At 58.1% G+C, this 12396-nt stretch overlaps 1 protein-coding gene across 2 annotated transcripts in view; it reads right to left on the minus strand.

Moving 5' to 3' along the window:
• Nucleotides 1-4146: 4146 nt before the first annotated feature.
• The window catches only part of VPS37C (VPS37C subunit of ESCRT-I), a 29807-nt gene continuing 21557 nt past the window's right edge, over nucleotides 4147-12396 (minus strand). For both annotated transcript variants that reach the window (XM_081239793.1, XM_081239794.1), the window contains 4 exons: nucleotides 11879-11977; nucleotides 7973-8144; nucleotides 7144-7226; nucleotides 4147-6346 (listed from right to left, as the gene is read on the minus strand). In XM_081239793.1, coding sequence (XP_081095919.1) covers nucleotides 5657-6346; nucleotides 7144-7226; nucleotides 7973-8144; nucleotides 11879-11971 — 1038 coding nt within the window. In that variant the 5' untranslated portion in view covers nucleotides 11972-11977 and the 3' untranslated portion in view covers nucleotides 4147-5656. The remainder of the gene's footprint in view (nucleotides 6347-7143; nucleotides 7227-7972; nucleotides 8145-11878; nucleotides 11978-12396) is intronic.

Here is a 12396-nt window from a genome sequence, read left to right on the forward strand (position 1 = left end):
GGAGAGGACTGGCCGGGCCTCACTGGCCCTGAGAAGATATCTTGGGGCTGGGGCCTTTCTCCACTCGATTTGGCCCCATATCCACCAGGAGATATCAATGGTCCAAGACACAGAAGCAACTCTGGTGGAGCAAAAGGAAGTTCCTAGAAGGATATGGTGGGGATGAGGGGGGTGCTCACAGAATCGCGGAGCTGGAGTGGCACAAGCATGCCAGAAGAGCCTGGCCAGCACTCTGCCCCCACGGACACCCTCCAACCGACCTGTCACCCACCCCCTGCTCAGGACTCTGTCCCGAGAGAGCCCAGGCTGTGGCTCCGCCCCTGACCATGCAGGGAATCCGGAAACAGGGACACTTAGTCACCTGGGTACCAGGAGTCACCTGGCAGAGATTCCTATACTGAAGGGGCTCCTCAAAAGGGAACTGGGAGGCTGCTCTCAGGGAGGGGCAAAGGCCCGAGGCACCAAATGTCTCTCACCAGCCCCTTTCCGGATAAAAGCTCTTTAATCTCTAGTCTGGCCACGTTCAGAGGCCTCACAGCCACCATGGCCTACTAAAAAACACACCACCCCAAAAAAGAGCTGCGTTGAGCAGAAAGTCTCTCTACACAACTGTTTTGCAAGTGGTGGTGGGCTTGGGTGATGCATTTCCAAAAAGATGTTTGGTTAAGCAACTGAATAGGAGCTACCTCAGCCTCGGAGGCACCTTTGTCAAGTGCCAGCCTCGGTGGGCAGACACAGCCCACAGGCCGCTGGTCGGCACTGCTCCTCTGATGAGCAACTGCACGGTCTCCCTCAGCCGCAGAGGATGCCCTACTGTGACCTGGGCCCACCCCGGGGGCCACGTTCCAGCCTGCGGCCCCCAACCCCTCCACCCCCAGCCCAGAGCAGAGCAGAGGATACACCCTCTACCTCAGCCAGAGAGGGCAGCACTCATCTGCCCCGGCCCACTCCCCTAAATCGTTGCCTACCTGACCCTCACGGGCAACCTGATTCTAGCATGTTCTCCGCATGTTAAGTCAAGGAAACTGGGGACCCCAAAAGGAAAGCTCACTCGCACTACCAAGGACCGGGTCTAGCTTCAAACCTGTCACGCCGCTAGGGTCTGGGAGTACCGAGTGGCACTGAAAGGCCATTTCAAATGGCCTCGCCGCAACTAAGTGTCCTTCTCACCACGCTAGGAATCTCTGTGAGGCTCTGAACTTGACACTTAGGGTCTGTCCCCGTGCAGCCCACACGGCAGCAAGAAGCCCACTGCGGGGGCTTCCCTGGTGGCGCAGTGGTTGAGGGTCCGCCTGCCGATGCAGGGGACACGGGTTCGTGCCCCGGTCTGGGAGGATCCCACATGCCGCAGAGCGGCTGGGCCCGGGAGCCATAGCTGCTGAGCCTGCACGTCCGGAGCCTGTGCTCCGCAACGGGAGAGGCCACAACAGTGAGAGGCCCGCGTAGCGCGAACCAAAAAAAAAAAAAAAAAAAAAAAGAAGCCCACTGAGGTCTGGCAGAGGACGCCCATTGATTTCATGTGGCGGGTGCAGGACAGGAAGGAAGGGGTGGGGAGGGCCTGGGGAGGGAGAGGCGAGAGCAGCAGGGGTGGCACGCCCTGGGTGACCGAGCAGCTCTCCGCCGAGCTGCTTAGAAAGTGCTGCTTCCTCTCTTCGGCCCCTGGTACCCCCGACCACCGCTCTGGGACCAGCCCACAGCACCGACTTGATTGTGCCCCCTCCCCCAGCCCGTGAGATTTTCAGCTTCTTCCTACAAAGCCCAGGGGTCTCCTAGCTCTTCCTGGTGTCCTGCGTCCTCAGTCCCTGATACGCTTGCAAGGCAAGGTCAGAGTTCAGGAGGGGGCAAAGGGCAGTAACCCTTTGACCGGAGTCCAGGGGGGATTCGCAGCATAGATTACCCAAGCTTTTCTCAGGACTGTGGCCTCTTGAAGCCTGACGATTTCTGGTACCACAGTGGCATCTCAGAGGATCCCCTGCAGCCAGATCAGAGCAGGTGCAAGTCTTGTCCCCACCTCCCCAGGCTGAGTGACCTGCTGAACTACCCACCCTGCAGTCTCCTCCCCTTGTTTAAACTTGGGGGTTGAAGGGCTGCTGAGAGGATGCACATCAAAGGCTAATACAAGGTGCAGCCCCGCTGAGTATTCAATGCTGGTGATTCTCAGCATCTCTGCGCATCCTCCACAGGCAGCCTGCCCTCGTCACCTTGCAGGGAAGGAAACAGAAGGGCTGACTCAGGGGTCCATTAGACACCTGGTCTCCGGACTCCCCTGAAGCTGCTCTTCCTGCTGAAAGAAAACGCCCTCCCAGGCCTCATGATGAGCAGCTGAGCTCAGGGGGAGCTGGCGAGGGAGGCAGGCTGGGTAAGGCAGAAAACCGCTTGGCTCCACAGCCAGTTTAGCAGCCTGCTGCCCCTCCATCCGCGTTTAGAAACCGGAGGCGAAGATTCGAACCCAAGCTGGGCGGTCCTTCCTGGACAAGCTGACAGTCCCCGGTCAGCCCAGCAGGTGGCAAGAATGGGGCCCCATCTGTGCTCCGCTGAGGCTCGCATGCCTACTAGTGGGGCTCTGTGGCCTTGCACCGCCCAAGCTCTCCACCCAGGACAAGGCAAATGTGCAGGCTCCAGCGCGAAAATGCCTCAGATGGAAAAAAAAAAAAAAACCGGGGCAAAAGTGGAAAGGGAAATGCTGTAAGAGCCAGGCCCCGGGGGTGAAGGGGCGGCGGACGGCAGCAGCTCAAGAAACAATATTCAGAAAGATGGGGCTTTGTGACCATGAACCAGAGAGGCCTGAAGGCTACAGAAGAAACCGCAAAACAAAGAACGTTGCCCACCATCCCGTTCTACAAGGATCAAGTCATTAGCCAGTGCAGTCGCTGACCGACAGTGCACCCTGAAATGCATGCAGGATGAAAAAACAAAAAGGCACTTGTGCTTTGGAAAAACAAGCTCCTGAGATAGAGATACCTCAGGAAAAAATTTTAATGAACCCAGATTCTTGCACCTTCCCATGCATACGTAGAAAAGCACTGAACTCATTAACTGAGATATCCGATCCTCGCGACTAGCAGTCATTTTTAACCAAGACGTGTGCCTGCCTGCATACACTCCCCATAGCCAAAAGCCTATCTATACTGGCTGCTCAGAGCTACCGAGTGGCTGTTTCCCGGGCAATAGTCCACATATAGTAAGGTCCCTCGATAAAACCGAAATCCACAGCTCTTGCACTGTGCGTTTTCTTTCAGCTGACAGTTTGGGTGACCACAAAGGGACCCCGAGCAGACTTCTCTCCTTCACCCGAACTCTCCAATGATCTGGAGCCCCTTGTGTCATCTGCCTCCTCAGTGAGTCCAGACGACTGGGTGAGTCTCTCCTGAGTCTCAGAGCTCCCATCTTGGTTGGCAATCCTGAGTTCCATTCGGTAGTAGATGAAAAAGGTACCTGACTTCTCAGTTGAAAGATACAGAGAAAGTGCTTGGTTGAAAGACACTCAGAAAACTATCCGGTTGAAAGACACCGGGAAGGTTCTGACTGGGTGATTAGGTAGGAGGCCGGCCTGACGTCTTTCATCAAGTTGGCAATTGAACAGGGCTTGTCAGGACAAAAGCGAAGATACCAGATGAGAGCTTTCGGCTCCAAAAACGGACACGGCTCTTACCAGCCAGTTACGACTTTCTCAGGCAACTGAGAAATTTACGGAAGCGGTAAAAGCGAATCCTCATACCGTGCAGCAGTCCCATAGGGAAACCCACTCATTAATTTTAAAAACTAGCCCATCCAGGGACCCACACATAGGGATTGGCCATCCCGGGCTCTCTCTGTGTGCCCACAGTGGTTTTAGACTGCCAGAGGGAGAAACGGGGACACACAGAAGAGCTGAAACGACTCTAGGGTGACACCTAGAGGTGCCTGATTGCACCTATTCCTTAGCTGAAATCATGTATATACTGGCTTCTCCCCCTAACTCCTTGGAGCAGTTTCTCAGAGCTACTGAGAGGTTGTTCCCCAGGCGGTAGTCTGCAGTAAGGTCTCCAAATAAAACTGAAATCCACGAGTCTTACGTTGTGCATTTTTCGTTCAGTCGACAAAATCAATGCCCCCCGCTGGCAGCCACGTCTTCACTTCTCAAATTCACTGGAACCACAACACTACTTTTAACTCATCAAAGTTTATTATGGCAATTAATTATATAATACAAACATACCGGCGATCGTTCATCCAATTCAGAAGCACTCGAACCAGTAGAGTCCCTTAGTGATTCCTCTGTATAAATAACTTATGAGAAGCAAGCACAGCTGGTCAGGGACCGACAGGGCTAATCGAGCATCTCGTCGCACGCACCCACTGATGGCACGCAGGCCGGGGAGGGGGGCAGGCACCAGAAGGTCGAGTTTCCTCGTTGGCCCCCAGCACCCCAGGCCCACCAGATGCTGGGTACTTGAGTAGTGGACAATTCAAGGCACATATGACTTCCTAACAGATAGCAGCTCCAGAGTCTGCCCTTGAGACCTGGTTCACATCTGCAGCAACCAAGGTAATGCTTTATTCATCACACCCCCCCTTTGGTGTATTGCCATTTTTATTACTGAATGTGCTGAAAATCCCCAACGTGCTGGGGGCTGCACGTGGCTCAGAGTCACAATCCCTGCCCTATACGTTCTGAAGACGAGAGAGATGCAAAGAAACGACTCCGACGTAGTGATGGCGTTTTACAAAGCACCACGTGGGAAGAAACTGTTAGGGTATCTTTTGATGTCTCTCTTAGGAGGGCTTTTGGGGGTGGGGAAGAGTTACATCAGGCAGCCAAAGGAAGGGGATGAAGTGAGGGCTGCTGTGAACGAGGTTCAAGGCACTAAGGGAGCGGACGGATGGGGTGGGCCTCAGAAGTCAACCGGAAGCAGGTCACACCAGACAAGAGAGGTGGCCGGGGAGGTGACTCGGCCCTCCACTCCTAAATGAGCTCCCGAAGTGGCCGCAGTCTCCTGGGCCTCCTCCAGCCAAAGAGTCCGGGGCAGCCCCCGGATCCTCCAACCAGGGCGAGCAAGGGCTGGGGCCCGCCTCCACAATCCCCGGCCCGCTCACTGCGCTGGCTCTGCTGCTGTCGTTCAAACCGGCACACAGGACAGGCTCAACTGACATCAGCCTGTCGGGGTTCAATTATGGTTGTGCGTGACTTAAAAATCATTAAGTGTTTTTCCTAACTCTGTTCTCTCCCCCTGATCCAACCCTGCCATGGTGCGTGGGGCAGGCCATCCTTGAATGGACCCAAGAGACACAGAGAGCTGCATCCCTTAGCGTGGGTACCTCGGTCGAACGTGCCAAATCCCAGAGGAGAGGGAGGGGGTGAGCAGCTCACAGAGAGGACCGAACGCCCTGCCCGGTGAGAACCAGGAAAGCCAAAGCCAGTCACCGAAACCAGGCGCGCCCTTCCCCCAGGAGGCCAGCAAGCACTGGGACCGTCTGGCAGAGCCAAGCCAGTCACACTGCCCGGTGCCTTGCCAGGCCTGTGTGCTCCCAGCCAGGTCCCTCCAGGCCCCCACGCATGACACAAGTCCACGGGGAGCCAACTCCACTTCCAGTTGACCCTCGAGTCTCAGCAGGGGGTGGGCCAAAGGTTGTGGTACTGGTGGAAGTAGGGAAGGGCCAAGGGCCAGGACGGTGCCTAATACCCAGGCCAGGCAGGACCCTGAGGCAGTGGAAAACCATAGGGAGGGGCAGGCCCAGGGGGATAGGGCGACTGAAGGGGGCCTGAGGGCTGGGGCTGTGTTGGGTACGGAGGTTTTCCTCCTGTGGAGAGGTAGGGGGGCTGTTGAGGATAACCAGGACCGGGGGCCCGGCCCCCCGCCACGGGGTACCCAGGGCTGGAGGCACCAGCGGGGGCCACGGGATAGGCCGGCCGGGGCGGCATGCTCCTCTGTGGGGACCAGGAGTAGCCCGCGGCAGCCCTGGGTCCTGGCTGGACTGACGGGTACGGGGGACCCAAAGGCCCGCTGTAGGAAAAAGAGGGCTGGGACACCACAGGGAACGGGGCCGGGGGGAGCGCCCCTTGTGGGGTGGGGCCCACGGGCAAGGCTGGAGAGGGGCTGTAGGGCAACGGGTAGGGAGGGGCCTCCGGTGGCTGCTGATCTTCGGAGACAGGGGGCGTGGCCTGGGGGCCCGGGAGAGACGGGGGAGGTGGGCGGGGAGGAGGGGCGCCCCCAGCCAGCTCCACGGAGGCCCTGGGCTTCCTCATCACATCCTGGAGCTTCTCCACGCGAACCCGGCGCAGATGGGACAGTATCCTCATGGAGGAGAAGTTCTCCAGAAACGTGTCCAAGGGCACCTCGCCCTCCAGGAACTTCTCAGCCATGGCCTGGAAGACATAAGCTCCAGTGGCTACAGGGGTCTGCCGGGATCGAGGCCACCTGAATACCCCCGGGTCAGAGGTCAGCTGCGGCCCTCCCACCCCAGCCAGGCTCAGGAGCTGCCTGTCTTCTCTGGCCCGCCCCCCGCTTTGGGAATTTCTCTCTATGGCCCTTCTCACTGCTGTTATATTATACAAGCGTGTGTTCATTTATTGTCTCCCTCACCCGGACATCAGCTCCCAGAAGGCGGGGACCACCTGTCATGGCCACCGCCGTCCCCACCCCGGCATCGTGCCAGGCTCACAGCAGCTGCTGCACGGTGTGTCGACTGGCCACATGAACACTGGCCCCCTGGTCACTAGCACAGCCCAGCCCAGGGGCTGTGGGACCTGGGAGCATCTTCCACCCAGAGCATGGCCATGTGGAGAGAGCCAGTCTGCCCACAGAAAGTGAAGAGAGGCCCGGAGGGAAGCAGAAGAGAGAGAGCCGGCAGCCCCAGGAGAGGGGAGGGGCTGGGGGCCTGGCTTCAGCCCTGGAGGGCTCCTACTGCACTGCCCTCCCACCCAGGCCTGTCAGCTGCCCCGCAGCTGTGCTGTCTGTCGCCCATTTCTGCTTCAGCCAGTGATGCTGGGTTCCTGTTCTCTGCATGCAAAAGGGCCTCCACTGGGACTCGGTAGAGGTGCCATTCACCACTGCCGTGACTAAAGCCCTGGTCCCACGCCCTGCGGACACCGGTGCTCAGGACGAGGGCTCCTGCTGCGGGGGCAACTGTTCAAGGAAGACAGGGTGTCAACGGCCATCTCACCTCAGACTCTTCTTCAATCTTCATGCTTTCTATCTGCAGAAGGTCCAGCAAGGTTCCTAGCTGCAGTGCTGAAGAAAATTTCTCTGGAAGGAAAGGCAGAAAGGTTGACATTTCTAAAGTGCCTCTGGATTCCGTGGTGGCGGCCAAGGTTTCTGCAAGGCTCTCCGAGGGTCCTGTGTGCTGGGGGCCCAGCCACCGCCCTGGGGTCCGCGGCAGAGCCCCTTTCGGTCGGTTCCCTTCCTGAGCAGAGACGAGCTCAGCTGAGCCCATCCACGCCAGCCCAGGAAGCAAGAGGCCTCAGGCTTTGGAGCCCACCCCCCCCACCCCCCAATCCTGTTCTTCCTCTCAGGGAGTTACTTCATCTGCCTGAGCGTCAAGTCCCCCACCTTCAGGACCAGGACAGCCCCTCACCTTCACAGACAGCAGGTTGGGACACAGAGAGCCCGGACCAGCTCCACAAATCACCAGCGCGGGGCTGGCTGAGTGGCCAGCAGCAGCCCAGGACGCATGCTCTCTGGATTCAAATCCCAACTCCGCCTCTACGTAGCTGTGGAGCCCTAGCCACGTTCCTGCATCTCCCTGAGCCTCACTCTTCTCATCTATGACGTGAGAATGACGACAGTACCTACCCTTAGATGGCTGTTAAAGCACTTAGCCAGGGCTGGGGACGTGGCGACCCACAGTAACTGCTGGCCCCTTCCTGTCCTGGGGAGGGAGAGGGAATCTGTCCTTCCACGTGACTCCAGCAGCTCCCCCAGCCCCACGAGGAGTGGGGACCCTGAGTGGACAGAGGCGGCCCAAGCGCACACTCCCGGGGCCGGTCGCTTACCCAGCTTTGCCTTCTGCTCCTGGCACCGCTCCACCAGCTTCCGGAGCTCCTGGTACTTGTCCGAGAGGTTCGAGCGGCTGAGCTCCAGGGGACCCTGGAACTCCAGGTTCTGCTCGGCCAGGCTCCGGTTGGTGGCCAGTGCCATCTCCCGCTCCAGCTGCAGGTCCTGGACCTACAGAGCAGGACACTGACCTTGAGACCCACCACACCACCACTCAGCTCGCGGGGGCTGGACCTGGGGCTTCCGGGACCCGTCACTCACCATGGGGGAGCCAGGCAACACTCAGCCCCCAACGAGAGTCAGACGGACCCAGGTTCAAACTCTGAGCAAAGCATTCCAAACCAGACACCTCACCGAGTCCTTAACCCCACAGCCTACGTGGTGGATGCATGCAAAGGGCCACATGACGAGAGGGAGGAGACCCCCCCGTGGGCTGTGCAGAGCTCCAGGAAGGGGGGCAGAGAAAGTCAGAGCCTTCCTAGGAGGGAAGGGACCAAGTCCCAACCACCTGTCCCCGGGATTCAGAGTGAAGAGACCTTCTCTGAGGTGCACTGATGTGGCCCAGACCAGACCACAGGCCAGACGCGCAACGAAGCCCCCAAATAAAGTTAGTGTGAGGACTGAGAATGCCAGGGCCAGCCCGTGACACTGACTCCAGAGAGACCTGTCCCTGCCTCCTCCACAGGTGTGTCCTACAGAGAAGCTGCTCAGATGAGCTAACAGAGAGGCCCCCAAGAACTGCAGGGGGGTCCCCAGGACCAGCTGAGGACTCCCACCAGCACAAGCAACCCGTGGCCCCCGAGGCTCTGATGCCAACCTTTGCACCTGGATGTGCCCCACGGAAAGCATGCCCCCAAGCTGAGCAGCACTTTTCCCTCGTCCAGGTCCTTTGTTGTCACCAGCCGGTGAGGTGGCAGCCTCGGGAACCCTTCCCAGACCCGCTCTGACCTGAAGCCCTGTCCGTTTGTCAGGGAGTCCTCTTTACTGACAGGAGGGCAGAGAGTCAGACCCACACCCCTGAGGGAACGGGGACGCCAGCAGCACCAGTGGCACCAGCACCCACAGCAGGGCTCAGGGCACAGCTTGGCAAGACCAGCTTCCACGCGGGAGCCACTGGGCAGCTTCTCCACCATGGTCGGCACATGGCGAGCCAAGCCTGACTGGCTCGTCCCCAATCAGAAGCAGGAAGGCCATGGGCGTCCTGGAGGAGGGGGCTTCCGGGGGCTGCCATCCTGCCGGCCCCCTGCCACAGGGCCGCGAGCGCTGCGCTCTGTGGTGGGCCTGGAGCCTGCTCCCCTGCTCCAGACTGGAAAGAGAGACACCACGGCTACCAGAAGTCATGGGGCCTGGCCACGGGCTCTCAGGTCTGGCCCCACTCCTGGGTTGTCTGCCTTGCTGCCACCAATACCCTCTGGGGCCACTGAGCAAGTGCCCTGACTCAGGGACGCCCGCACTGCGGAGTTCCAGTCTCACTTTCATCAGCTGAGAGCTTTTCTTATGTGTCTGACACAGAGCGGGGGGCCTGAAGCCCTCTGCTCAGCTGCCCCTTACGGGGCCCCAGATCCTCAGTGGACATGTCCTCTGTATACCTCCGCCGCCTTTTCCCTGGATCTTAACCAGTAAATCTATGCCGTGTCACTTTCCCCTAAACCTGGTCCTACCCGTTTCTGCCCCCTTTCCCCAGAGCCTCCCCCAAATCTTTCTCCATTAGGGGTTCACTATGAAGCCCTTGATCGGTCAATAAGACAGTTCAAGCACCCCACCAGAAGACCCCGACATTCACACTCTTCCACATGGAGAGAGGTCCCCTACTCTTTTCTCCGAGCAAAGTCCACACCCCCAACTCAAAGAGCTCCCATCTCCCCTCACAATCCCATGGCGACTCAATTACCGTCTTATAGCCCGTGCCAGGAACCTAGTCCAAGGGGTTTTGAAAGTCTAGGGAGCTCGCCCTCCTTCATTTTTCCCTTGATCCCATGAGTGTTCTTCCCCTCAGAGAATTCACATCGATTAGTCAGGCACGGCTGCACACCACAAAACTCAACTTGCCTTTTGCCCAAGGTGTTGTTTCTGCCTACATTTTCCGTCATTCTAGGCTTCGCCACACCTTCCATCAGCCTGTCTAGCTTGGAAGTCAACAAATTCTATACAGTTATGTAATTCGGCCTGTTGCTGTGAAGTTCTGTGCACTTGACAGCAGGCCTTGCAGTTCCCAGCACACTGTGCTCGTGGCAGATTCGAGAAGCACTTGGTGCTTACCGCGTGTTAGACAAGGGGGTGAAGGCCAGCATCGAGGCAGCTCAGGGCCGGACCCTGGCTGAGCTCACGGCCTCACCCACCCGGAGAGGCGGCCTTGGAGCTTAACCAAGACAGCCTTGCTCACACCCTCGCCAGACGAGCTTGGGGCAGCAGGTCGCACCACATCCACGCCCTGTGCTCCGTGCCCTCCAGCCCCGGCAAAGGCTGCTCCTGGCGGGGAGAGGGGCGGTGGGAGCGGCCAGAGCACCAGTCAGGAAGGCGCAGGGACCACGTCCGGGTTGCACAACCCCTTACAGAGAGGGAAGTGGTCCGCGTGGGCAGGAGAAGCTGGCTGGCGAGGCTTCCCTTTTTTGGGGTCAGATACTGTGAATGTGCAGAAGAGACACACCGTGCCCATTTATCAGCAAAAATGGAAACACATTCCAAAGGCTAACCAATGAGCTCGGCATTATTTGCGTCCGTGTCTCCCAAGCATCGGGGGCGGGAGGCGGCAGCGTGCAGAGCCGCGGACAGGCTGCAGCCACTCAAGGAGTGACCGTGGGCACGTCCAGCTCTGCAGCCACATCTGGTCACCTGACCTCTCTGACCTCGCAGGGGAGTCATGGGGTCAAGGCGACGGAAAGGGTGGGGAGAGCCCTTTATAAAATGTAAAGCTCTGCACGTTCAGAAGGGTTGTTTTATTCCCGTGAGGACCATGATTAGGAACTGAGACGGTTAGGTGTCTGTCATCATAGGGAAGGGATTAAACAGAGATGAGCCTAATCCCAGCCCCAGAACGGCTCCTCCTGGAGACGCAGGGCCAGGCCAGGTAGTTGGGGAAAGGCAGTTACAAAACGGTACCAGTGCTTTTAGAAACCACCTCCAAATCCACGCTGGAGCAACAGTGTGGGGGGCTCCTGGGGCATGCGGGTCCCCGAAGGCACCAGGCGCCAGAGTTGACGCGGGGGCCCTGGACTTCCTGGCACTGTGCCCCCGGAACTCCCAGAGGGCCCAGGAACTAGATTGAGACCCCAGGGGCTCCTCTGCCTGGCCAGGGTGAAGGCCACAGAACAGGCAGATAAACTCAGTCCAAACCCCCAACAAGCCAGTGTCCTTAAGAAAGGCCTCAGGGCTGGGACGAATTGGGAGACTGGGACTGACGTATACACACCACTATGTATAAAATAGATAAGTAGGGGCTTCCCTGGTGGCGCAGTGGTTGAGAGTCCGCCTGATGATGCAGGGGACACGGGTTCGTGCCCCGGTCCGGGAAGATCTCACGTGCCGCAGAGCGGCTGGGCCCGTGAGCCACGGCCGCTGAGCCTGCACGTCTGGAGCCTGTGCTCCACAATGGGAGAGGCCACAACAGTGAGAGGCCCACGTACCGCCAAAAAAAAAAAAAAAAAAAGATAACTAATGAGAACCTACTGTATATCACAGGGAATTCTACTCAATGCTTTGTGGTGACCTAAACGGGAAGGAAATCCAAAAAAGATGGGATATATGTCTATGTATAGCTGATTCACTTCGCTGTACAGCAGAAACTAACACAACATTGTAAAGCATTGGAAAAACTATACTCCAATAAAAATTAATAAAATTAAATTAAAAAAAGAAGGGCCTCAGTCCCATCTGCTATCCTTGGCCCCATGACAGCCTTCCTCTACCTCAGGGATGTCTTGGGCCAGCCGCTCGATGACCGCCGGGTCATTCTGCATCTCCTCCAGCTCCTCCAGGGTCTTGTCTTTCAGGGTCTCCATCTTTCCCTGGGAGCAAAGAATGACACTGAAGTGAGGAAGGGACTGCTCAGGGGGAAGGGACCCCCAAGCCCATATTCATCAACTGTCAAAGGACCAACTGGAGTTTCCCAACGATGCCTCCAGTCCACAGGGAGGACCAAGGAGGGTCAGAGTCCAGCCCCCCTGACCACCCCCGTCCTCAGGGAGACCGAGAAGCTGCTCCTCCACCCAAACCATGAACAGCAGGCTACACGGAGGCAGTGGGCAGTCAGAGGCAAAACCATGATTCCTGGCGGTGCCAGATAAAGTTCCCCAAGGAGCAGACAGGAAAGGCAGGAGGAGGGAGGCTGACAGCCAGGGACACAGACTAAACTTGGCCTAAGGCCGCCTGTGAGCCCTGATGCCAGCACACACTCTGGGAGGTGTCCATTTCTGCCTGAACCCTA

The sequence above is a fragment of the Mesoplodon bidens genome, assembly GCF_964165515.1.
Source record: "Mesoplodon bidens genome assembly, chromosome: 7".
In the NCBI taxonomy this organism is placed as follows: domain Eukaryota; kingdom Metazoa; phylum Chordata; class Mammalia; order Artiodactyla; family Ziphiidae; genus Mesoplodon; species Mesoplodon bidens.